This window comes from Bos javanicus, chromosome 29, assembly GCF_032452875.1.
Source record: "Bos javanicus breed banteng chromosome 29, ARS-OSU_banteng_1.0, whole genome shotgun sequence".
Taxonomy (NCBI): Eukaryota; Metazoa; Chordata; class Mammalia; order Artiodactyla; family Bovidae; genus Bos; species Bos javanicus.
This window is the reverse complement of record NC_083896.1, coordinates 17,458,648-17,486,078: the sequence shown is the minus strand read 5'-3', so window position 1 is coordinate 17,486,078 and position 27,431 is coordinate 17,458,648. Positions and strand designations below refer to the sequence as shown.

The following is a 27,431-nucleotide window of genomic DNA, read 5'->3' as shown; positions in this document are numbered from 1 at the left end:
TCACAATCCTCATCATGTTTTGTTGGAACTATTTTTAGTGTTTTAGTGACAATATACGTTTACTGATTTCTCTGGGAGGCTGGGGCCTCTTCTGTCGTGTGGCTCCACATTTCCTCACACTTAGGAGGAGGTCAACATACTTGGTGAGTGGCTGTTGTTTCTTCAGTGTCTACCAAGGCAAGTGGACAGAAAGAACAAAAGCTGGCTTGTCTCTGAACTGCAAAATACTCTACTCTGAAAAATCCCAGGCTTACATATATCAGCCTCTGAATTCTTTTTTGGGAATTACTAGCACCTATTATACCAGAGAGCCAGTCCGATGGGGTGCTTGGTGGAGAACTAGATTTTTGGCAAGAAACATTTGTCTTTTAAAGTGACTTACGATTCATTGACCTAATCTAGCTCAAGGTTTGGTGAATATTTTCTGCACTACAGATCAGAAAAGGTGGCTTGAGAGAGAATGTGGGTTACTTTCTGGTGAAGGTGTCAGCTTGGAAGATGAGGTTTGGAGGAAGAACATTGGAAATTAATGGGACATTCTTCATGACTATGACAGAAGAAAGAATATTGGAAATATGGATTAGGCCAGGAAATAAAAAATCCTGGTTCTGCTACTTACTACAAGTGTGATCCAGGCTGGGACACTCAACTTCTTCAACTTTAATTTCCTTTTCCAATCAAATGAGTATAATTCTATCTGTTCCCTTAAAAAAAATTCACAGGACTCACTTAAGACTCATGGATGTGGAAAAACTTCACATAGTGGGAAAAACATTCACCAAATAGATGGTGACATTATTAAACTTAATCCATCTTGAGGATTCCCCTGATGATGATCATGTGTGAAATGCCTCTTTTAAACAGGCTCAGAGGTGTGACTCTTTCTTGCTGCAATAATTTTATTCTTGGTTGAAGGCCAGTATGTAAAATTCAAGGAACCTTGCTTCTCAACACCAGGCATCCATTGGATGGGCCCCACAATCACCTTCGCTGTATTTGGCAGAGATATCCCAGTTGAAAAGCGTTCAGTCATTTAGGTTGCCCTAAAATCCTTTCCATGAATTTTTAAACAGCAGTTGCTATCTCTTATTAAAAGCCAATTTAGTCTTTTTCTTTACAGTTTCAAAAATTAGCCTGGCTAATGAAGTCCTTCTTCAAATTAAGGGCAAGGCTAAGAGTATGATGATAAAACAGCACAGCTAACATTTACTGAGCACCATTCCTGCCCACGTGCTGAACACTTTACATTCACTACTTTACTCAATCCTCATGCCAACCCTATGAGGCAAGTTCTGTTATCATGCTTATTTTATAAGGACTCTTGAAGTGAAGGGAGGGAGATCGGTCATTGAATTCATTAAGTGTTGGAGTTTAGATTCAAACTCGGGCAGTCTGACCCCAGAGTATGTGTCCTTAAGCACTGAGCATATATTTGGTACCCAGTGCTGTGTGAGGGCTTAAGGATAAAAAGATGAAGATGGCACAGTATTTCTCCCCTTGGAGCTTGGAGCTTGGAGCTTTTCTGGAGCACACATATCTGATCATTCAGACTTCTTAGAGCTGCTGCTGCTGCTGCTAGGTCGCTTCAGTCGTATTCGTCTCCGTGTGACCCCATAGATGGCAGCTAACAAGACTCCCCCGTCCCTGGGATTCTCCAGGCAAGAACACTGGAGTGGGTTGCCATTTCCTTCTCCAATGCATGAAAGTGAAAAGTGAAAGTGAAGCTGCTCAGTTGTGCCGACTCTCAGCGACCCCATGGACTGCAGCCTACCAGGCTCCTCCGTCCATGGGATTTTCCAAGCAAGAGTACTGGAATGGGTTGCCATTGCCTTCTTCCCTTCTTAGAGCAGTGAGGCCTTTTTGCAAAATTAGGTACCATCAACTTAATGTAAATGGCAAGAATTACTTTGCCTGTAGGGAACACTCTGCAAAGATAAAACTTAACTAAGTCAGGCCTTCTCTGAAGAGGGGGAAAAATAAATCCAAACAAACCGACCATTTACTCCCTGAGGTCAGAGGTCTGTTTTCCCCTCATTTCTCCAGAGCCTGGTACAGTATCTAGTGGGAATGGAGTTCTTAAGATTTCTTAGGTGGCTCCAGGGTCTCTGTTGCTTCCTGTCTAAGACCACCCACCCTGGTTCCCAGCAACTTAATCCTGATGGACCAGGGGCCACAGGGATGGGCAGGGTGACATGAGATGGGGCAGAAAGGGTGTATGGGAAGGGAAGGATAACAGCACGATGGCAATGTCACAAACAGATTGAGCACTTGCAGGCAGGGAAGAAGGACACTCCAGGTATATCAACCGTCTCGTTATCAAAACCCTGCCCCCGGGGCAGTGGATGCTGTGACAAGTCCGGGATGTGGCAGCCTTGGGACGCCATGCTTAGAGGGTACATGTGTATTTCTAGATGTACATTTCTTCTGTTATGCCCATACACAAACACACACACACAAACACAACAGGAAAATAGAGGAAGACCATACCTTTAACTACCCTATCCAGATAGTGCGCTTGGGGAATAAAAGACAGCACATTTAAGGTAGGATCCAGAAAGTGCAATACTGCCTGTCACACAACCATGCCAGGTGCTAAGGAGACAAAGGGGCCACACCCCACATCTGGGACAGACCTGCCAGGGAGAGGAAAATAAAACCAAAGACAGGACAACACGAGAGAGCAGGAGGGAGAGCAAGCGCATTCTCCAGGAAGGGCCAAAAGGAACGTCAACCCACTCTGGGATCCAGGCGTTTGGAAATGTGATCATATAAACAAGAGGACATGTGGATAAGGAAATCGGGAGGAGGAGGAGGATGGGAAGCTGCGAAAGTGGCCATGCTCCTGATCTGTCAGCTTCATGGAAAACTAGCACTTTGTCTGCCCAGAGCATCGTCCACCTTCCCTTTGCTGTGGGACGAGAGCGAGGGAATCCTGTCTGGGCAGAGGTGCCCGCAGAAGGTTGGGGTTTGGAGACAGGCAAGATGTGAGTTATCTCTGATATGCACTAGGGGACTGGGTTGAGTCTTTGGTCAAATATACTGCTAGCCTATATGCTTGCCACTCCTGTATTTTCCATGGACACATGTGCCCAGAGGAATGCAGAATGCTTGGTGTTCTAAGTGAGATGCGTCTCTCCTTTGTGCCTCTTACACAGAATGTGAGGTGCAGGTCAGTGGAGGTCGCTGTGAAGGAAAAGAAACCCTGACCCCTTCTCAATTCTGATAAACTCAAAAAGGTATTTAGAATGATGTATGCTTTGTTTTCCAACACATATGCCATTGTTACAATCATACAGCACCACTGGGGGGTTATATTCAAGCAGTGAATCATTTGGCAATCTGAGGTTTTGCTTATTTGTGAGTGTGTTAAATGTTAGTTGCTCAGCTGTGTCCGGTTCTTTGCAACCTCACGGACTGTAGCCCACCAGGCTCCTCTGTCTATGGAATTCTCCAGGCAAGAATGCTGAAGTGAGTTCTATGCCCTTCTCCAGGGGATCTACCCTACTCAGGGACTGAACCCGAGTCTCCTGCATTGCTGGCAGATTCTTTACTGTCTGAGCTACCAAGGAAGCCTATTGGTGAGGATGGGTGTCCAACGAGGCTCTGAAATAAGCCTGCTGTGCATATATGTGAGTGCCTGGCTGTGTGTCTGGAGCAGGGCAGACCTCTTCATCCCCAGCACGCATCAGTCACAATATCTCACCTTCCCCATTAGGCTGTGGTCACAGCCTTTGGAGGGGCTTCCCTCACATCTCCCTCTCTACAGCTCCCTCACAAGTGCTCCCAAGAAACTTGGGGAGACGGCCACCTCCTGAAGGGCGGATGTTTTCAGCCAGGCTGGCCCCCACACTTAGCTTGATTTCACACATGAACCAGAAGTCCATAAGAGAGGGCTCAACTGCAGTGGTGAGGCCTTATCTGGAAGCCCTAGGGTTCTATAAACTGTGAGAACATTCTTACTCTCTTCATAAAAAAAAAGGCATAAATTTTATGTTTTCAATCCTCTGGACAGGACAGATACTGTTGCTGTTCATCTATATATATTTGCCTCTAAAGGCTCATGGATGAAAGGCTATGTTCTTAGTTCAGGCCTCCTTGTGGTCTGTGCTTCAAGATGAAATACACTCCCAGAGGCTGCAGAGCCAAGTGGAAAATTGGGAAGAGGAGTTTAAAGGGGTCTATGTTCTTCCCCCTTCATTCTCAAAGATCCTGCAGAGTCCATGAGCTCACAGGATGTCAGGAGGAAATGCGAAGGGGAGTGGTGTATTACGCAGGACTGAACAAACAAAACTGTGGATGGACAGACAGTGAAAAACAGGATCAACCCGCATGGAAAAACAAGCCCAGGAAGCTCCTCTGGAGAAGGCGAACTCTTTCTTGATGTTTGGTGCTTCTGCAACCTTCTTCTTAGTCAAGTTTGTTCATCTAAGTTTGCAAAGTGACCCGAAATTGCTTAGAGGTCATCTCCCGGGATACGCCATTAGAGAGCCATAACATACAGGATTTCTTGGCTCAGCTGGTGTTCTTAGCTTTCTGATCTGCAGAGTTCTGTGAAGAGTCCTAATCATATATTCTGGTCATAACTCTGAACCCAGCTACAGACGAGATGGAATGAGCCTAGACTTCTCTCATGGGGCTGGCAAGGATGACTCAGCTGGATGAGACACCACTGTTGGGATCCAAATGGCTATAGAGCTGTGCAGCATCCATGTGGAGGGAGCTCTCAGACCATGAAAAATGTTGTCTCCAAACTCAATGGTGATGTTGTGGCTCTGGTGATGAGTCAAGATTATATCCACTATGCAGACTAATCTCCCCAAGTTCAGGGGCTGACCTCAGAGAGCTCTTGTTCTCTCTTCTAACGTCATTTCATTTATAAGAACTATTTCGTAATAAGGTTCTCTATTAAGCGTGTTTTTAGTACCTTGAACAAATGCTTACTAATTTCTTAGATACAGGCAGGAATGGCAGCCGGTGTAAGTGACAGAGGCAGACTTAGGTTGCAATCAACATTGTGGGTTTCAGGAGACAAAAGTGGGCTCCACAAATCCTGAGATTCCTTCCCTACAGAGATAGAGACCTCAAGCCACACTGTGAATCCAAATGCTGATAACAGCCAGTCAACACCAAGTCCAAGGGATGCAGAACAGAGCTTTCTTGACTCTACTAAAAATGAAAGTGGTAACTGGGTCTTTGAAGTCCAATGTCATTTACTTATAAAAGGCTTGTGTAGAAGTCCACGCTGTTGTTTCTTCTACTGTTTGAAAATCTTGGCGCCTATGCCCTTGAAAAGAGTTAATTAAAATTTCATTGTGATTTTAAAGCACTAACTGTAAGAAAATATGATGTCAAGTCCCTAGGCTTGCACTATGGATGGTGGATTCAGGGCTTCCCCAAATTCCTTCATCTTTTTCTTCCAGATTTTAGGATGAAGACGATGGGAGTAGAATCAGTTTCCTCTCGGACGATGATTGTCTTTTCAACATTGTACACGATTCTCAAGCTTCTGCTATATTCCTGTCACTATGCAAAAAAACTGGAAACCGTGGAAGCACACAGTTATTTATAAAACAAGTTCTGGGCCTTTGACAGGCGGGAAGTCTGTGAGGTCTTAGTTCTCTTTAGTATTTCTATGACCTGTGACATGAAAGCTTCTTTCCTTTGCTTGCTTGTACCAATGGAAGTTTCTAAACATTTCTCTTGAGATAATCCCAATAAGCTTTGGGGCCCCTTATCAAAGGCTGTGAAGAACATGGCAAGAGGCTTCTTCACTCTTATCCTCCAGGAGCCTCCGCTGACTCTAACAGTTGTATTGTGGGTACGTGTTAGGTCAGATGAAACAAGGATCACTGTGATAGGTGATGACAACTGGGGTGGTTACAGTCATCTGAACTTCTTTCAGATGGATGACAGATCATCCAAGAGATACTCTTGTTAAGTTCTTGGATACGTTAATGCTCTTCTCTCTTTGGATAAAGGATCAGTGAGGAGTAAGTAGCCCATGGCACCTGCCCTGAGAGGGACTCACAGAGCTCACTAATTGGTCTCCAGTTTCCCACTCCTATCACGTGTGGGCTGAGAGCTCCCAGGAGCATCAACTAATCAAGCTCCTCTGCTGACAATGTGGGGGCAGATCCCTGTCCATGTCCTCTTTCTCCTTGTCAGCATTTGTCCTGCAACTCCTGGGTCCTGATGTGAGAGCACGCCTTTGAGGAGGCAGAAGGCAGGAGGAGAAGGGGACGACAGAGGATGAGATGGTTGGATGGCATCATTGACTCGATGGACATGAGTTTGAGCAAGCTCTGGGAGTTGGTAATGGACAGGGAAGCCTGGCATGCTGTAGTTCACGGGGTCGCAAAGAGTCGGACATGACTGAGCGACTGAACTGTAAGCACAGGATTATCTCACAGATGCAGAAATCTTATGAATGCTTGTGAGTCCTCTTGCTTGAGGACTGTCTGATAACACAAAAGAAACTCAAGAGCGAGCATTAAAAAATGGACAAAGGACTCCAGAAGATTGTGTGGCCTTCCTTTATAATTCCTCTGCATTGTGAAGTCTGGCTTTGTTCACTCCAGTAATTGCATCATCACAGTATTATTTTGATCTTTACTCCCAGAGGAGGATTTGTTTAAGAATCAGGATTTATAGGACTGGACAGCTCTCCTGAAGCCTAGTAAATAATTCTGTATATCTGGCATTTTGAACAATCACAGCTTTGGGGTCAAGGTTGGAATTTTACAAATGTAATCAGAAGCTAGCATTTCCCATATGTGTTTTGGGACTTTATAGTCAAGGGAAATGAATAAAGTAACCATCACAGAAGTGATCCAAAATGTTGATGTTTTCAAAGAAATAGGAAAAATTAAACACCTTCTTAAATTTAGCTATGATTTTCAGCTTTCTCTAATGAAATAGGAGGTCAAGCCCCAGACTTAAAAGATCCATAAAATTCTTGGAAAAGATGTCCAAAAATATGTTTTTGATGACTCTGTCTTGACCACATACTTGAGAAATGAATCCATGTCGCATCCTACCTTAACTTCTGGACTAGGGAAACTGGGTTCCCTTTACACTAGGGTGTGTTAGAAACAAGTAAGTGCGAGTGAAAAGGAAAATACCTCTTTTTATTTTTAGGAGCAGGTGATGCTGGATGTGTAGGTCTGTGGGCAGTGGAGGAGGGGCTGGAATATCAGTGTCCCTGCAGGCCTCCCCCAGCCCCCTGCATCCTGAGATCTGTGATTTGTAGATGGAGAAACTGAAGCCCCCAGCGACCATGCGGTCTGCCCACGGTGCTTCTTCACCAAGACCTTTCTTGAAGATGCAAAGAGATGGATAATTCCTAACATAAAGAATTAAGATTCAAAATATTCTTGTTTTCTGACAAGAATATAGTCATTAAAGAGGATGCCACTGCCAAATTTCCTTTCATTCTGAAACTAATCTATTTTATTAAAAAAAAAACCTAGTAGTTTTCATAAAAGAAAAGGTGTACCCAGATCTCCAAAAGGAGATACTTAATTCCTGCTATATAATCTACTCTGGGAAATGTCACTGGGTTAAGAAGGTTCTTATGCTGGGGACTTGTCACAAGGAGTTCAGGCTTGTCTAAACTCTTTTACGCTGGTTATTAGATAATCAAGTCATTCTTTCCTGTTTATGGAAGGCAGGGGTGTGCAAATAAACAGCTCTGCTCTCTCTGGCGCCCACTGCATGGAGGTGTCTGAATCAGCATTGTGGGTTCTGGCATTTTCTCTTGTATAAGACAAAACCACATTGTAACATAGGAACTAGCTGAACTATAATCAACCCTCATATAATAAGGAAGCCTGATTACAAGAGAAAATTTAACATTTTGAATTTCTAACTTCGCAGCAGTAAGTTTTTGCTTTTCCTAAATGATCCTCACAGGGAGTGTAGTTCCCTGGAAATAGAAGAAAGTGCTTCTTGCTGCCATTAAAGATTAAAGAGAGGCTTCTCCTTCTCATTTCTGTTCTGAAAAGAAAAAAGAAGGCACCACCATTGTTTCCCTCCTTTGTATCTTGCAGCCCCTTCCCTTCTACCGACAAGGTTACTGGAGGGTTCCTTTGGCACTACGGTGCTGAGTTTCTGGCAGGAATGCAGCTGGCCACAGGCGAGACGCACAGAGGGCAAGCTGCCATGCGGGGAGACAAGACAGGGACAAAGGAAACGCTCACCACACAATGACAGGTAATAGAATTCCGGGCCAAAGTCCTTTCATCTGAGCCACTATGACTAGCCCATTGCTTCTTCAATGTCCTGTGACATTTTCTGGTATTTATGACTGTCAACCTTCCTCTTGAATCGTGTGCACTTTTACCTTGATGTATTTCTTATCTGGAGGGGAAACAGCATCTGCAATCCCAAGGTGGAATTTGCTCTTACAGAGTGACAGCCGGGTGTGCAGGGGAGGTGGGAGGGCCTGCTTTGACTTCTTGGCATCCAAACAAAGGGATGCTCTTCAAGGCGGGCTGATGATCATCCACGAGACGCTAGACAGAGCACCGCTTGCCCCCAAGCCCTGCCATGAATCACCTGTGACTGGACGAGGGGAGACTTTCCCCAAATCCCTCGTCATTTGACTCAGATGAGATACTTTAATCTTATAAAAGTCTGACATCCATAAACCCTGTGCAACTTGGTGGGGTGAGCTGAGGACTCTGTAAGCAAGTGAGAGAAAACAGAAAGGTCTTTCTGGGCTCTGATTTTGGTTTTAATAAGCACGGGTCCCGTTCTGGGCTGGGAGCCTAAGAGGTCAGCCTGTCCTTAGTCATGCAGAAAAGCGAAGGTGAAGGGGGAGCCGAGTTTAAAGAAGCGGGCGGCCCTCCTGAGTGACTCGGGCCGCTTCTCTTTCAGGGGGTGTCCAGGGCTATCATGAGATAGGATGACTCTGACAGAAAGAAGCCACCCAGAGGCGCATAGGGTGGTAGCGCGGCACATTCTGCTATGGAAAAGCAGGCCGGGCTGCTGGCGGTGGTGGGAGCAGCTTTGCGCGCTGGTAAGAGCACTGGCTGGCAAACTAACCGTGGGACTCTGAGCGCCACTGGAATAGGAGGGCCCCAGCCTCTGGGAAGGACAAGAGCTGGAGGCCTCTGCAGAAAACCCAGGCTTTCACTGTGGCTCAGAAAACCAAGCCTCAAGTTCCCATTCTACTTCTTAACGGTTAAGTGACTGTAGGCCTCGGGTCCCTGAAAGAAGGGGATAATACACGTGCCTGCATGGGGTGATGGCTGGGTGTATGAAATGATGCAGTCAAAGCCCTTAGCACAGAACTGGCCACACTGTAAATACTCAAATATCAGAAGCCATTATTATTGATGTTAATAAGTATAAGGCATTCCAGACCCATTTATAAACAGAACGATGGGGTGGGGGCAGACATGATCAATAAAAACTAATTTCAGGCTATAAAACAGAAGGAATGAAGCTGTAAAAAAAAACAAAAAAAAAAAAACAAAAAAAAACCCATGAAATAAGAGGGAGCTCCATTTGTTCAAAATTCCTTCATCCCTCAAAATCTTTGGGGCTTGCCTCCCAGTTTCTGTAAGACTCAGGAGGGGACTTTCAGAGCTGGAGAGGCAGCCAGCGTCCTGCCTCCTAAAGCCATGTGCTCACCATCTGATCACAGATCCTTTCTTTAAAAAAAAAAAACACACACACACACACACACAAAAAAACATGGAAGGGGAAGAAGTTGAAACATACACACACAAAGCAGTTGATTCAATAAAGACGTTTTGGTGAGTGTTCATTCCAGGATAATAAACCAAGCAAACGTCTGGCTGTGTTTAAAATCAACAAAACCAGCAGGAAAGGCAGAAAGAAGGGAATGGAGTGATCAGCTTGTTTTAAAAGCTGCAAACAGTGCTGCTTCAGCAGGGGCTGGTGCTGAGGAACCCCCTGGAGAGGGGAAAGGAGACAAAGGCAGACAGGACGGAAGCCGAGGACAGGAGTGAGGGGGAGGACCCCAGGCCTAATGGGCTGCAGATGTGGCCTGGGACCTGCGGGAAGCTTCGTCCAGGACTCCAGGCCTCTCCGGGAGTACAGGCCTAGGAGGCCGTGGTGGGGAGGGGTCAGTGCTAGAACCAAGACCTCCCAACCAGACCATAAATTTGATTGAATGGGCTACATGTAATAAGCAGTACGATGTGCCAGCCTGTGCTAAGCTCTTTACATGCATGCTTGCCCCCATTTCATAGGTGAGCAAACTGAGGCTCCCAGAGACACTTAGACCTTGCTCACAGTTGCTCAGTGGTAGAGTCATCTGCCTCATTCTTCAACCCCAGCTCCTTAACACAAAGCGGTCATCCATTTGGCCTGGGCAGGGCGAGCCTCAAGGTATGCTACCAGCTGGTTGAGACCCGGGAAATGCAGGTTGGGAGGGAAAAGGTTCTGAATCCCCCGACTGTGAATTCAAATCCAACTGCTGTCTAGGACACGCCGACCATAATGTCGTCGGATGAAAGGACTTTCGGCCCAGCTCCCACATGCAATGGGGGCCCCCCAGAGTGCCCGGCAGACGCAGGCAGCGTGCAGCCCCCGGGGAGGCCTGGGCCCGGCCCGCGTACCGATGGTGCAGTGCTCGCCGTTCCAGCCCGGGCTGCACTCGCACTTGCCGTCACGGCAGGTTCCGTGCTCCGCGCAGCGCGGGTGGCAGGCGCGCTGGTCGCAGGCCGCCCCCATCCAGCCGTCCTCGCAGCGGCACGTGCCCCCCACGCAGACGCCATGGCCCCCGCAGTCGGCAGCACAGATCTCTGTGGGGCGGGGGGAGAGAAAACAGGCACTGAGCAAGCTTTTCTGGGGAACAAGGGTCACACTCGGCTCCCCTCCGCAGGGCTCCATGAGCTGTCAGGGTTCCAAAGGCTCAGGGCTAATCCCTGCGGACAAGGACCCCCTGAAAGAATAATTCTCCCTGCGGAGGCCTGTCCCCAGCCCCCCTCCTCATCAAAACAGGATGGACTGCAGGCCTCTCCTCTCTTTGCTTTTCCCGGTGGCCAGCCTGTCCCCACTTTTGTGCTTGCCGCTTCCAAAAGGGACCGGCCTTTGGAACAGATGTGACGGGAAAGTCAGATTTAATTAAAACCCAGTTACGTGTGAAAACAAAGCGAGGATGAGTCCCTGATTGCCAAGTCAAGTGCTTGTGGGTTTGGCTGGGGTGTGTGAGGGGTTCTGGGCTTGTGTTTCACTCCAGCCTTGACTCTAACTGAGATGGGATGAAAGGGAGGTTGGCCCTCCAGCACCCCATGGGGGTAATTCTGGGTGGCTGTTCTGGGCTTTTGCTGGGTTTATGCTTTGTCCTCTTGCTCATGGGTTCACCCCAACTCCAAGTGCCATCGAAATGGCCTTTCCCATTCAAAGCAATACTGGCTTGGGGGTGGGGGTACTTCACAGCCAGAGTGGAGTTGCCCAGCCCTTCACAAAGGCCCGATTGTGAGATAGTGCAACACACACACACATGACCTGATTCACAAGCCCCTCGGGCTTGGGGCCAGTGACATCTTCACGGTTACGCAGGCAGAGGCTGTGGAGGCTCTGAAAACAACTGCTTTTTAGGAAACCGGTTGAACAACTGGGGCCCTTGATGCTCTTGGCCAGGGCTGTGAATGGAGACTCTAATTAGATTCTGTGCCTTGTGGCCCAATGTTCTTCAAAAGAAAATCCCAACACCTTAAATTTCTTTCCAATTAGACTGATTGACACCCACATCAAGTTGCATTTGCCTATTACCCCTTCCAAGCTGTACTTCTGATTTCAAAGTTACTAACAGTTTAAGTATTTTTGAAAAAGGAAAGAAAATAAAATTAGATCTCAGAGGCTCAGAACTTTCATCTTAATCTACGAGGCAATGGCTAAAATGTTCAAGTGAAAAGGAGAGTGAAAAAGCTGGCTTAAAATTCAACATTCAAAAATGAAGATTATGGCATCTGTTCCCATCACTTCATGGCAAATAGATGGGGAAACAATGGAAACAATGAGAGACTTTAACTTCTTGGGCTCCAAAATCACTGCAGATGGTGACTGCAGCCATGAAATTAAAAGATGCCTGCTCCTTGGAAGAAAAGCTATGACCAATCTAGACAACATATTAAGAAGCAGAGACATTACTGACAAAGGTCTGTCTAGTCAAAGCTATGGTTTTTCCAGTAGTCATGTATGCATGTGAGAGCTAGACCATAAGCAAAGTTGAGCGCCGAAGAATTGATGCTTTTGAACTGTGGTGTTGGAGAAGACTCTTGAGAATCCCTTGGACTGCAAGGAGATCAAACCAGTCCATCCTAAAGCAAATCAGTCCTGAATATTCACTGGAAGGACTGATGCTGAAGCCGAAACTCCAATACTTTGGCCACCTGATGTGAAGAGCTGACACACTGGAAAAGACCCTGGTACTGGGAAAGATTGAAGGCAGGAGGAGAAGGGGACAACAGAGGATGAGATGGTTGGATGGCATTACTGACTCGATGGACATGAGTCTGAGCAAGCTCTGGGAGTTGGTGATGGACAGGGAAGCCTGGTGTGCTGCAGTCCATGGGGTTGCAGAGAATTGGACATGACTGAGTGACCGAACTGAACTGAAAAATACCCAAGAGTTAAAAAAAGAAAACAATAGTAAGAGTGTCCGTATCTGAGGTGTTCCTACACCTGACATCTTGGCCAGCAAACTAGCTAGACAGGGAGGGTGTGCCTACGGTACCACGCCAGGTTTCTTGGCTACCCAGAGGAGAGAGAGGCTGCTGGGAAATGTGAGGAAAGAGCCCTGACCTGGAGCCAGGGGATTTGGTCTCTACGCCAGGTTCAGGAGCAGAAGCTCTGTGACCCTGGTCAGGTTCCTTGACTTTGCTGGTGATGCTGCCTCTCAGCATTTCTACTGCCCATCAGGGCCAGTAGAAGTGGATAATGAGAAATGGTGTGGCAAGATCACTAACTCAAGAAAGATTTCTCAGGACAGTGATGGATGTCACTGGATGTCCAAGGACTGGGTTTGCAACGTTCATGCCTGCTCAGCCACTGATCTGCTGCGTGACCTTGGGGAGGTCACCTGTCATCTCTGGGTGTCAGCTCCCTCATCAACTGCAGGGGGAACCAGATGGCAACTGAGACCTGGGAGTCTCCGATGTAAACATCCTCCATGTTGCACAGCATCATCCATCCCCAGGGCTGGGCCCCTCCTCCTCTGAGAAGTCGCCCACGATTCACCCAGCAGCGGCTGTCTTGCTTCGATGCCTTTCCAGATGACATGGTAGACTGCTCTTCCATTTCTGTGTGTGTCACTGTCAGACACAGGACACCCTGAGGCTGGATGAATTCTGATCGCCTCTAGGCCTGATACCCAGCATGGTTCTTGGCACAGAAAGACCCTTAATTAAGGTTTGTTGGATAACAAATCCATGAGTGCCTGTGGTTACTGGTGCCAAAGAATATAAAACAATTCAGGTACACCCTGCTCAGCCTGGCTGACAGTCAGTCCAGGCCTGTCTGTCTGCTGTGAAAACGCCCCGAGTGAGGGTGCGGCTGTGGAGCAGTGTCAGGACAGCCAGCAGCCCTCCAGGAAGGGGGATTTCTCAAGGTGTTCTTCAAGCTTCCTTCCCTTCTCGCTCCCATGGACAGCGTGCTGGACTTCTCTTAAGATGAAGACCAACAGTCTCGGGTCCCTGGGTCTCCCCATGTCTCGAGTCTGAAATTTCTAGCCCTACGGCACAGCGCTACAAGGACATCCACCCAGGTGCCTCTGGAGGCAGGCCCGTACTCAGAGACCTCCACCTGAGACCTCCACCTGAGAGCTTGAGGGAAGGTCAGCTTAGCCTTCGTTTGGGTTTACTTAGCGCATCTCCCAGGCGGCAGTTTATGGTGTGAAACTAAGCTGCAAACAACGCTTCTATTCACTGAGGTGTGAGCCTGGAGAGGGACAGGCTGCATGGGCCAGAGCCTTGGTGTTGGGGGCCGTGGGGCACTTGAGGTTCATAGTCTCGGTGCTGGGGGTCGTGGGGCACTTGGAGGTCACAGGGTTGAGAGCAGAAGAGGCAGGTCTTCCCCAGCATTTGAGGGTCTCACTTCAGGTCCTCACTATTGGTTAGTTCATTCTTTTACTAATTAACTTGGAGGCAGTGTGCATGAAAGACCTAAAGACTTGGGATCAGGTATGACTCCAAAGCTTGGTTCTGCCCACTGTGGAATCTTAGACAGCAGCTTCAATTGCTCTGAGCTTCACTTCCTTCCTCTGCAAAATGGGAATGGTGACAGCACCCACTCCAGAGGGGACACAGCCCTGATAAACTGATGTACAGTTTATCCTGATTTAGTCCACGCCTGCCTGCTTTGTGCCAGAGACTGTGCCTGGTGCTAGGAACACAGAGCTTGATAGGACACAGTCTCTGCCCCCAGGAGATCGCTGAGCAGAGAAAGCACAAACTGATTGCTACGATCATGAGTGATTTACAGCTGTTACTCACTTCGGCACCTTTCTGCTTATGTGCAATGAATAAAGAATCCTGGATCTTAGGATCAGACAGATTCGGGATCTGTTCTTGGCTTTGTCCCTTACTGGCGGGGTAATCTTCAAGGTGCCAGTTACGCAGTTCACTAAATCTCGATTTCATTTCTGTAAAATGAGGATAAATAACTCCCACTTCACCAATCTTACAGGCCTGGTGTTAGATCAAATGAGATAATGTGGGGGAAAGTCACTTCTGCTTAATACCGTAGCACTTAAATCAGGTTTCACAGTTCACAAAGCCCTTTTCACGTACAGTTCCTCAATTAACTATCACAGCAATGCTGTGTGAACACTTGGCTATTATCCTTCCAAGAGGTGAGTCTCCCGAGACCCAGAGCGCATAAGGGATTCGACAAGGTCGAGTGTTCCTCTGGTCCTTTCGCCTCATTCTGACAATCCTCAGCACACCACTGCAGGACAGACGTTTCACAGATGTGGAAACTGAGTCCCAGACTGGACAGGGGCGGGCTCTCCTCCAAGCGAACCTTCTGGTTCTTCCAGAAGATGTGCCCCTGTTCCTGGTCTTGTTGCTTATCCTTCGTTATGTTTCAGGTCAGACCGACCCTGGCTGTGTGTGAAATGCAATGAGATTCTTTACACAGAGTTTCCCCCATCAGTTGAGCCTACTTTTCTCCTCTGGAGACCGCAGGGCTGTCCCTCCAAACAAAATGGTAAACATCCGTTTACCACCAGTTTACACGAGACATGCTGCCCTGGCACGAAACTGAGGTTGCCTGGTGGCTGGGTACCCCTCCATCAGTCCTTTTACAAGCTGGGCTGTGAGCTCTTGCACATTTTAATGGAAGGGGCCTGAACGGGGTGACCGTGATGTTTATGGGGTGCAACACAGTCTGTCGGTCTGAGGTTCTCTTCTGAAGATGCACTTCCCGCCTGAGTGCAGGAGACGCGCTGCCTCGTGGAGGGAGCGAAAGCCTGAGACTACTTTCTCGTTCAGCCACAAGAGGCAGGCCCATTGTTATGCTTTTATATTCCTCAATTATTATTATTTTTTCTCCTTGAAATAAAAGGAACTGCTTTGTTTTTCCTTTTTCGATTCTGCTTTGGCATTAAAGCAGATGTAACTTCCCGGAGTGGTTGGTGAAAACCAAACAGAATGATGCGAAAGAATGTGCTTTGAGCTCTCCTGCACCTTTTACATAATGTAAGTGGCACTCTGTGAACGTCCGGTCAGAGCTCCTACAGCTCAAGTTTCCTCAGTTGTAAACTGTGGATGACACTGACTACTGCAGAGACTTGTTTGCCGAATTTCTTTGCTCCCAGCGGGCACTGGGGGATCCCATGGTGAGCATGACAGACACGGCTCTTTCCTGACTCTAAGAAGTGACATCCTAGCATGGCAGATGCGTGTAACCTAATGCAGTTAAATGAGTTAAGATGAATGGAAGTGAAGCTTCTAGCGTGGAGCCTGGCACACAGTCAGGATATAAACTGCACACACATATTCATATAAGAAAGGAAACGGGGCGTGGTGCAATGCGGTTCAGATGTGAATTCTGACTTATGTAACGTATCTGACACAAGCAAGCATGTGATAAAGGCTAGGGGACAGTCACGTGATTCACATCAGTACTTTCTGACAAAATGCTGGAAGACTGGGGCCTGGTGGAATCCTTTGATGTACTATAGGGTACACAATCCACAGAGTAGACTTGGGTTCAGACTTCGGCTGCCCAGTCTCCTTGGGTTCTCGTGGAGTCCTTGGGAGAACTGCTTAATCTCTATGCATCATGTATCTCCCCCTAAATGGGGAGAGCAGTAATGGTCCCCTACTGAGTGAGTGATAATGGAAGGAAAGGGCAAATGTGTAACTTGTTATGACATGTGCTCTGTAAACTGTGCCATGTACATTCTGTTATGCACACAACTGACTGATGGGGACCCAAAGGCGTCCTGTTTTTCCAGTAGTCATGTACAATTGTGAGAGTCGGACCATAAAGAAGGCTGAGTACTGAAAAATTGATGCTTTTGATTTGGGGTGCTGGAGAAGACTCTTGAGAGTCCCTTGGACAGCGAGGCGATCAAACCAGTCCATCCTAAAGGAAATCAGTCCTGAATATTCATTGGAAGGACTGATGCTGAAGCTGAAGCTCTAATACTTTGGCCACCTGATGTGAAGAGCTGACTCATTGGAAAAGACCTTGATGCTGGGAAAGATTGAAGGCAAGAGGAGAAGAAGATGGCAGAGAATGAGATGGTGAGATAGTGTCACTGACTCAATGGACATGAATCTCAGTAAACTTTGGGAGACAGTGAGGGACAAAGGAGCCTGGTGAGCTGCAGTCCATGGAGTTGCAAACAGTCAGATATGACTTAGCGATTGAACAAAGTCAACCAGACACCCAGTATCAGTCAGCTCTGAGTCGCCTGGAAGGGGTGCACCTCCCTCAACAGCAAACCAGTCTCTAGCAGGGGCCTCAAACTTTGGGTGTGAAGTTACACAGCACAGCACCGCCAGCCAAGACAAAACAGCCTTCAAAACCATCTATGCGTGTCACTCAGCTTCCTCTTGAAATCAGGTGGAAATCCCTAACTGTCCCAAAGTTCTCATTCCAAGTCTGTAAAGCTCTTGACTCAACTGTGCAGGGCCTTGGGGACAAACCAGGTCAGGCCCAAGAACACCTTAGCTTTTCTGCTGGGAAAAGCCACACCCAGAGCACCTCCCCTTCCCCACCTGGCCTGTGCCCTGCCTCACTGGCATCTGTGTCTATCTCCTCTTTAGACTGGAAGCCCGCCTGCCAGCAGGCTCTAGCATTTATTCAATCTTCGGTCCCTGGCAGCAGGCACCAGACCTGGCACAGCATGTGCTTTCAATAAATATTTGCTGAAAGAACAGATGAATAAAAAAAAAAAAAAAAAACTCATGGAAGAGATGTTATATCAGTTGGCTCAACTCTACCTCAGCACCATATTGTATCAAATTTACTTGGTTAAATATAGTCACACAGGGGTTCAGTCTCCTTTGTATTTAACTTAGAAACTTATCTTCTCCAATATCTGACTGGAGCTTGCAACCTTAAAGTGTCTCAGTTTTTACACGCTCACTCACATCTTCCTTCACACCATTGCCCACACCCATCCCCTTTCTATGATGCAGAAGCAGGTGGACACATGATGAAGAGGTTGGGAAATATATATGGTTTGGCTGTTGGTTAACTGTGCTCCAAAGTGTATACATGAGAGAAAGGCTGCCCCAGGCTCCTCTCATTAAATGTTAATCCCCATATGAACCTGGACAAAGCCTGGGACCTATCACAGCTATGTTTTAATTTGTCTGGATTTACTTTACAATCCTCTTCATTAAAATAACTGGCAAGGGAGACTGTGTCTTTCCTCCAAAGGGAGAGACTTATATATAATTTTCCTGTAAAATTTCTTCCACTTGGAAAGATGCTCAAAATTGACAAAAGTGGGAGATAGAGGGGACCTCATGCAATGATCTGTGCGCCTTCTTCCTGAGCAAGGAACAGATGTAGGTGAAGCTGTCTTTAAATTCCAGGGATGTGAAAGTAGAGCTGTGACCTCTCGGGAAGACTGTAATAAGTCTGTATGTGGCATTAAAAGGGATAATAGCGAGAACTGTTCTATTCTGCTTAGGATCTGAGTTTCTTAGAGTGATCTCAAGAAATTTTAGTAAGCGTTAAATAATTTTAAATGGCATCACTGACTCGATGGACATGAGTTTGAGCAAGCTCTGGGAGTTGGTGATGGACAGGGAGGCCTGGCGTGCTGCAGTCCATGGGGTCACAGAGAGCTGGACATGACTGAGCGACTGAGATGAACTGAACTGAACTGAATTTTAAATGGTTTCCACTAGGACTTTCCGTTGCATCACTAGGTCATCTGGGTTAGTGCACAGTTTGGGGAATTCGTCTGAAATCCTGGGCCTTGAAAATCCCTTAGGGAATTTCTCATGAAGTCCTTGGATACTTTAAATGTGTCCCCACACTAACCAGCATTTGGGGCAAAAAATAAGGGCAAATTATAGAACCACTGTTGACGGCACACAAATAGCATCTCACTAAATCCTCACAACACCCCTGCAGTTATATTTGTACTCCCTTATCATCACTGAGCAAACAGCTTGGAGAAATTAAGTGACTTGCTCAGAGGCAGTTAGCTAGAATGAAAGGTGACTATGATTAACACAACTCTTTCGGTCTGTAAGCAGCGGGATCTGATTTAGGTAAAACCTCAGATGTAATGTGACATATGTCCTTATTAATTATGTATTATATCATCACCCTAGCTAGACTAGCGAATCTCTGAAATCAGAATCTGAGTCTCCTTTTTCACCCTGACTCAATGTTTACATCATGTTCAGTACTCTTCCTTTTGTTTGTCTCTCTATCTGTCTTTTCAACCTCCATTCATCTATCTGCCTGTCCATCAGCCCATCCAACTGTCCATCTACCCATCATCCAATCAGCTATTCAGTCAACAGGTCATCTAACTGCCCATTCATCCATCCATCTTCCATCCATCCATCCGTTCACCTATCCACCCATCCATCTATTGTGTGACATGGGCAAGTTACTCCAACTTTCTGTGCCTCAGCTTTCTCATCCGCAAAATAGAGACACCAACATCTCACGCTCAAGTGGGACTGAAACGAACATCATGTAATGCGCCTAATGTCACGCACACCTTTTGTAGAGCAGCAGTAGTGTTAGTTGCTCAGTCGTGTCTGACGTTGCAACCCCATGGACTGTAGTCTGCCAGGCTCCTCTGTCCATGGGATTCTCCAGATAAGAATACTGGAGAGGACTGCCATTCCCTCCTCCAGAGGATCTTCCTGACGCAGGGATTGAACCCAGGTCTCCTGCATTGCAGGCAGATTCTTCACCGTCTGAGCTACAGGCAAGTTCTGAATATGGCAACTATTTTATGCTTATGTTCTAGAAGAGCCAGGGGAAAGGGGTGAAGTTTGAAGATACTGGGGAAAGCAAGGGGAGGGTGTAGGCAACTGAGGTGCCTCTCAAGAACTGGAGAGGACTGGACGTGGAGCCTAATCAGGAGGACAGGCTTCCTGTGCCTCGTGCCCTCGGGAGAGGTGAGCAACAGAGACCTGTGTGGGGCACAGGCAAGGATGATGAGAGAGCCTTAATCCATGGCCTCGGGATTCTCAGTGAAGGAGGACCCTCCACTGAGCAGGATGCTGATGGAGAGATATGGACATTTGAAAGAGCCCCTTGGGGACTAAGCACAAGAACTCACAAAGTACAGGATGAACTGCAGCTGGAAGGGCTCAGGAGAGGCTAAAGAGCGTGAGCATGATGTGATTTGGGTTGCAGCACTCTGAGGCCTGGCCATAAGATCAGGGACAGTGAGTAGCTGGACTAACCCTGGGTTTTGCTAGGGGGATGTGGAAGACAGGTGCAGACATGGGGAGCTGAGAGTGATGGAAGAAGGCAGCTGGAGATGAAGGACCAAGGGGGAAACAGGCGGGAAGGAGGGTGAGCCAGGAGATGCTGGGCAAGAAGTGGCTTGGACGTGGCCAGGGAATTGCCTTCAGGGGGGTTTAGGGGTAAGAGAGAAAAAGAGGAGGAAAACTTAGAAGGGCGGTTTTCACGGTCAGAGCATGAGAAGGCATCTTCAGTTCAGTTCAGTTCAGTCACTCAGTCATGTCCGACTCTTTGCGACCCCGTGAATCGCAGCATGCCAGGCCTCCCTGTCCATCATCATCTCCCGGAGTTCACTCAAACTCATGTCCATCGAGTCGGTAATGCCATCCAGCCATCTCAGCCTCTGTCGTCCCCTTCTCCTCCTGCCCCCAATCCCTCCCAGCATCAGAGTCTTTTCCAATGAGTCAACTCTTCACGTGAGGTAGCCAAAGTACTGGAGTTTCAGCTTTCACATCATTCCTTCCAAAGAAATCCCAGGGCTGATCTCCTTTAGAATGGACTGGTTGGATCTCCTTGCAGTCCAAGGGACTCTCAAGAGTCTTCTCCAACACCACAGTTCAAAAACATCTATTTCTGCTTTATTGACTATGCCAAAGCCTTTGACTGTGTGGATCACAATAAACTGTGGAAAATTCTGAAAGAGATGGGAATACCAGACCACCTGACCTGCCTCTTGAGAAACATATATGCAGGTCAGGAAGCAACAGTTAGAACTGGACATTGAACAACAGACTGGTTCCAAATAGGAAAAGGAGTACGTCAAGGCTGTATATTGTCACCTTGCTTATTTAACTTATATGCAGAGTACATCACGAGAAACGCTGGGCTGGAAGAAGCACAAGCTGGAATCAAGATTGCCGGGAGAAATATCAATAACCTCAGATATGCAGATGATACCACCCTTATGGCAGAAAATGAAGAAGAACTAAAAAGCCTCTTGATGAAAGTGAAAGAGGAGAGTGAAAAAGTTGGCTTAAAGCTCAACATTCGGAAAACTAAGATCATGGCATCTGGTCCCATCACTTTATGGCAAATAGATGGGGCAACAGTGGAAACAGTGTCAGACTTATTTTTGGGGGGGCTCCCTTTCACTTTTCACTTTCATTCATTGGAGAAGGAAATGGCAACCCACTCCAGTGTCCTTGCCTGGAGAATCCCAGGGACGGAGGAGCCTAGTGGGCTGCCGTCTCTGGGGTCGCACAGAGTCGGACACGACTGAAGTGACTTGGCATAGCATAGCAAAATCACTGCAGATGATGATTGCAGCCATGAAATTAAAAGACGCTTACTTCTTGGAAGGAGAAGGCATCTTCGAGATCCTCTAACCATCCTGTGGACAACATGGGCCAAATACAGAAGTGCAGAGTGACATGTAGGCTGGTACTTGAGCAAGAGCTTGATGGCTGCCTTAGGAAATGCTCAGGTATGGGGCCAGCCAGACAAATGCCTAAAAGAGGGGGTGGGCTCAGCCCTCTGTGGCCTCTCCTCTGTGCCTCTGGACAGGCTGCTTTCATGGTCCAGGTGCTCCTTTCCCCCAGTCTTCACATGTTGAACTGGGTTCCAAGGCTACCTCTTCCTTGAAGCCGCCTTCCCATTTCCCAACTGGAAGGGGCTTCATCTCCTGCCTTCCCAAAGCACTCTATGCAAACCTTTCTTTATCAGGGTTATCAGTCTACCTGTCTTACCTCCAGAACCCTCCCATCATCAGATTAGTCTCTGCATCCCACACTGAGTCTCATATAGAAAATGTATCCTTAGACTGCATCCATCAGGTTCCAGTGCCCTGAGGCAGGGTACTCCACGTAACAATTCAAGGCCCTGTGATTTTGCATAGGACAGAGGCCTTGATTTAGGCAAGCTGGGTATAAAAGCCAGCTCTGATACTTCCCAGTGCTGGGAAACAAACATTGCACATAGCTAAGTCTTATTTTTTGTCATTTCTAAGACAGCAGTAAAGACAGAATCTGAAAACTGAAAATATATTGAGCATCTACTATGTGACAGGCATCCTTCGATGCTGGGGATTCAGAAATGGTATTAAATTACTTCAAGGAACTCAAGTCTATCTAGGTGTATAAATGGGCAGAAAGCTGGCCACCATGCCTGGCACACAGTAGGCTACAATTTAACCTTCTCTTCCACAGGCCAGAAATCCCTGCATTTTGAATGACTTGGCTTAAATATAGCATCTCTCTCCCTCTTTCCCTCCCCCACAAAATTGGGCAGATGGCTTTTTAGTCTCAGTGCAGGTTTCAGGAAGCAGCCAGAAGGGAGGGAGGCACAGGAAAAGGGCGTCGGACTCCTTCACAGTAATTAGTCTCCTTTTGACATTGAGGCCAAAGCCAAGTCACTCTCCTGTGCCTGTCACGGCAGAGGCAGAGCGGCTCCAAGCCGCACCTCGGCTCCTCAGGTCTAGATGGCAGGAAGCTAACGAGCCTTGGAGACCACATGGCCTTTCACCTCACTCAGGGAGCTCGGGAAGCTCTCAAACCAAGCAGAAAAGTGGATTCCAGTATGTCAGTGCAGAGCAGTCTCCAATCTATTCTCCCAGGACCAGAATTTCAAGCTTTGTGAAGCACCTATCACAGGAAGTAGGAAGCCACCACTACTCATCGTAATTGGAGGGTATCTGGCTTCCTGATTAGGGGAGTCTAAAGCTAGCACAGGGGAGGACTTCAGATAGTCTGACTTAGCTGAAGGATAACAAGCCAGGACTGGAGAGCAGAGAAGCCAAAAACGGTGACTGGGGTGTGTTTTTTTTTTAGCTGGGGCTGAAACAATGCCCACGTAAAACGGCCCAAGTAGGTAACCTGAGAGACATCTGGTGTTGAGACCTCCAGCCCTGACACCCTTTTGTGAAGGCCTGCCTCTCCATCCAGTCATGTGCTCATCCATCTAACTCTGTCCTGATCATCTCCTCCTGGAAATCCCCTAGGCACCTCCAACTGCATGCCAAAATTAGAGAAAGCATGCTAAAGCCAAACCTGACCGTGTTGCAGATCTGCCTGGAACGTCCCAGTGGCTTCCACTGACAGACGAAATCTAAACTCTTTCAAGGCCATTCATGATCTGATGCCTGCTAACTTCCTCACCTCTGACTCCTCTCACTGCTGTCACAAACATCCTAAGCTAGCTACTCCAAGTTTCAGCTTCCCGGGTGGCTCAGTGGTAAAGAATCTGCCTGCCAATGCAGGAGATGCAGGTTCAATCCCTGGGTTGGGAAGATCCCCTGGAGAAGCAAATGGCAACCCACTCCAGTATTCTTGCCCGGGGAGTCCGATGAACAGAGAAGCCTGGCGGGCTGCAGTCCACGGGGTCACAGGAGTTAGACATGATATTGTGATAAAAGAGCGGCAGCAAGCTACTCCAAACCACTTCTCTTTCCTAGAAAAAGCCACGATCTGTCTCATCTATGTACCTGCTGTAAATCTTTACTTCCACAATGGGCTGCTGCAAAGTGCTAGCCTTTCTTCCATCTCTGTCAACTCAAATCTAACCTCCATACCCAACTTAAATCTCACTTCCTCCAAGAAGCCACCCTGATCACTCCAGCTGAAAGCAACTGCTCTTTTCCTGAACCCCGGTAGTATCACCAGGTCCGCACTGGTCATGATCCAATTTATATAGTGTCACCAAATGAAGTGGCACCTTGTCAACCTGATACATGATCCTCAGACAGCATCAGTGTAAATCTTCGAAGAAAGGAGAAAGTGTTAGTCACTCAGTCATGTTCAACTCTTTGCAACCCTATAAACTGTAGCCTGACGGTCTCCATGGCCATGGGATTTCCCAGGCAAGAATACTGGAGTGGGTTGCCATTTCCTTCTTCAGGGGATCTTCCCGACCTAGAGATCAAACCCAGGTCTTCTACATTGCAGGCAGATTCTTTACCGTCTGAGTCAACCTTGGTAACAGCCAATGGCAGAGTTATGCAGGGGATAAGCGTGGGCTCTGAACCCAGAGAAGTCTGGATCTGAATCCTTTTTTTCTCCAAAGTGCCTTTGGGAAAGTCACTCAAGCTCCCTGAACCCTGGTTTCCAGAGAATAACACCATCTGCAATGTCAGAGGCTTATGTATTTGTTGTTGGAATAAATCATGAAGCACATACATGGAGAAGCTCTGTAAAATGTAAATAAAATTTCCATTCAAAGAATAGTCAATATTTTAAAATTACAAGTTACCATACCAGCAGTTTGATTTAGGAAGACAGCCAGAGATTCTGTACAAGGTTATCAGCTTGGGCATCCAAACCGAAACCTAATTCTGAAGCCCAATTTCAGGAGGGCTTATATTTGGATACTGAAGAGCTCCAACTGCGAACAAAAATGTTCCCGGGCTGTTGGGAAAAATTCTACTAAATTACTAAGCTGCCAGCTTCCGGTTTATCAACCTTTACCTCTGGCAGTATTTAGCAGCACACCTCTTCGGGCCCAATTTCCCAGTCTTTGGTTAAATTTTAGGAACCGACCATCTCCTTGTGTCTCAGCATCCACACTATTTCCCAGACGACTGGTGGGCTCTTCTCTGCCTCCTTCCAACATACCCTCTGCTTTCTCTGCTTCACTGGCAGTCTCTTGAATATTTACTATTCTGAACTTCAATTTTAGACTGTTGGGAAGGGGCACGGGAAATGTCAAGTCTCAACGGATACGATTCCTTGGGTGAAATTCTAACCTTGGGTTTCCCCTCCTATAACATACCTATACAGAAACAGCCCAGCCCGATCATTTCCTTTGGATGTTTAATTGGATGTCAGTGCTGTGCTTTCTAGGCTGAGAAGCTGATGCGTCTCAGAGAGGGAACAATTCCTGCTACACAAATGAGACTTGTAACAGGGGAGAATGCTCAACACTGAATCTAATTTTCTCTCCCATCCATGAACAGAAGACAATTTCTCTGGCATTAAAGCATTTCACTCAGTCTTTCTGTCATTAATAAGAATTAAATTCTGTTCCCTCAAATCTAAACGTAATTATAGTTTGCCTCGTAAATAAAATTGAATTACCTTTTTCAAAATTTAGCACTAATGCAACTGCTATGTTTAGAGCTTTATTTGTTTTTTTTTTAACTCTGTTGCTACTTTCAGCTTATTTTTTTTTTAAAAGCATTGGGCTTATTTTACTGTTGACTGTGACTTAATTTGGTAACAGAGCTTTTCTGATCTGTATCTATCTGGTCACTATTGTTATTAATTATGCTTTCTGTTTTGCTTATCTTTTTGGTAGGGGAGGACAGTATTAGAGAAGAAATTTGAAACTCAGAGGCTCTGAGTTTGAATTCTAGAAAGTCCCTGTGAGTTGAAGTAGGACCTAGGCTAAGTTGCACTGACAGAGTTCGAGAAAGAGTCTTGACATGGAGTCTGCAAGGAAAATCTTCATTGGGAACTGAAACAGTTTTCAAACTGAGATTCACAGCAAGACATTCAGTGGACTCCGTGAATGGGACCCTGCCTACCTCTCTGGCCTCACTTCACTGTCTACCCCCAGGGCTCCTAGTCTCCAGTCAGGAGAGGAAGGACCAGTCTGTGCTTCTGCACAGGCTGCTCCCTCTGCCTGCACAGGCCTCCTCTCATTTGCCAGCAGGAGCCCTGCTTCGGTCCCTTCTGCCATCTGGCTTACAAGTCTCCATCTTGGGGAGGACCTTTCAAGGTGCACATGCCTGCCCTTGTGTGCCCCAACCCCACCGCACACATGTCGGTCAGAGGTCTTAACGCCGTATATCTAGGTATTGCCTCCTGAATGGCCTGAGGAAGGCTGAGCCTTGATGCCTAGGCCCAGCACGAGTGCAGGGCCTGCGGAGTGCGGATCCTTGAGGCCCAGCACTCGGGGAGGCCAGGAAGGGCCGCGAGAGGATGGAGCGGACGAGTGTGCCTCTCAGCAGTGGGCGTCCATTGGAGCTCTGCTGGGATGCTCTGCGGGGGCTGTGCTCCTCTCTCGGCCCAGTCCCTAGGCAGAGCCCGATGCTAGCACCCTGGCGCCCTTGTGCTGGGGTTTGGGGATAAATGTGTTGGCATCTTAGCGACTCCTTGTTTAGACTTGATGATCAGAGTGGGGCAGGGGCTGGGGGAAGCCGAGGGTAGACAGTTTCAGAAACCACAAGGAACCAAGCTTCTGAGAAAGAGAGGTGTTCAAGGTCCTATAGACTCCAATCAAGGTTTGGCTCCAAACCTTCAGCATATAAACTTTCCTCAGACTTCAACAGTTAGTGTCAAAGGACTATTTGGCTAATTTAGCTTTAATCATGCATTCTAAAAATATACATTAATACTTTATTTATTGAGCACTGAGTGCCAGCCACCATGCCAGCTTTTTATATATACAAATTAAAGCTAATTTGAAAAACAGCCCTGAAAGGCAGGTATCATTAGCCATATTCTTTGGATAAGCTGGATCTTAAAAATCTAGCTTGGTCCCACTCCAAATCCCATGCAATTCTTTCTGAGTGTACATGCTACCGCCAAATCCGTACCACTGAATCTCTAAAAGATCCCCACCTGTTATTCTATGAAACTCAATTGCAATGAAATGGTAAGAATCATAAACCACCAGCATGAGCATTTTACAATCCGAATCTCTGCCATGTACGGCTTCTATGAGCCAGCAACCCAAAGGAATAAAATGTAGCGAGAAGGCCCTCTCAAATAAAAGTCATTTATGGAAGACAAGATTGGAGTGAGCCCACAGAGCAGTGGAAATGAGGAATGAATTTATGAGGCTGAGGACTGAGATGACTGGGCTGGGGTGTCGGGGAAGGAAGACACGAGGGAGAGCCGGCCAAGGGGCAAGTGATGGGTTTAAGGGATCGAATCGGAAATGATATTCTGGAAAATGCCACAGAGCCTGAAATCTTCCTTAGGAGCTGTTAGGCTCCGAAAGAAAGGTAGGCTTTTCCAATTTCAAGGACCATCTCAAAAGAGGTTAAATTCCTCCCCTTTTAGGAAGCAGCTCTGAGCCAAGAGGCTGAAAAGCCAACTAAAGCACTTGGGGGTGGGGTAGGGTAGGGAGGGAGTCCTTCTGCTCAGCGGGGCTGCTCACTGTACCCCTTTATGCAAAGCTGAGGAGGCATCCAGCCCTGCAGGGCCGCTCCCTGGGGAAGAGGGCTGGAAGGAGGTCAGATGATGCCATTCTTGTCCAGGATGGGTTCTGCCTGGCTGGCCCTGCACATGAGTGAGATGAACGTGAGCTAGGTCTGGAAAGTGAAAAGGGGCTCAGGGACTTGATTTTAGCCTTGCCGAGTGTAATGTGTGTGTGTTGGCGGGGTCGGCGGGTGGGGGTGGTGGTGGAGCTCTCGTCGAAGGGATTAGACTGTCTGGCTGGTAGTGTGCTGGGATCTCCTTGGGCAGAGCCTTGAGAGGAAACTCCTCACTCTTCTTTGATAATTCCCTGCATGAGTCACTCATTCAGCAAGCACTAGAACCTATTGGCTGTCAGGCTGTGCACAAGCGAGAACCACAGACCTTGCCTTCACAGGGCAGACGGTTTGGCAAGAGAGGTGC

The 27,431-nt window shown here is 47.3% G+C and overlaps 1 protein-coding gene across 8 annotated transcripts in view; it reads right to left on the bottom strand.

Moving 5' to 3' along the window:
• TENM4 (teneurin transmembrane protein 4) overlaps window positions 1-27,431 on the bottom strand; it is an 854,243-nt gene that overhangs the window by 124,456 nt on the left and 702,356 nt on the right. For all 8 annotated transcript variants that reach the window (XM_061407667.1, XM_061407664.1, XM_061407669.1 and 5 more), the window contains one exon: window positions 10,590-10,775. In XM_061407667.1, coding sequence (XP_061263651.1) covers window positions 10,590-10,775 — 186 coding nt within the window. The remainder of the gene's footprint in view (window positions 1-10,589; window positions 10,776-27,431) is intronic.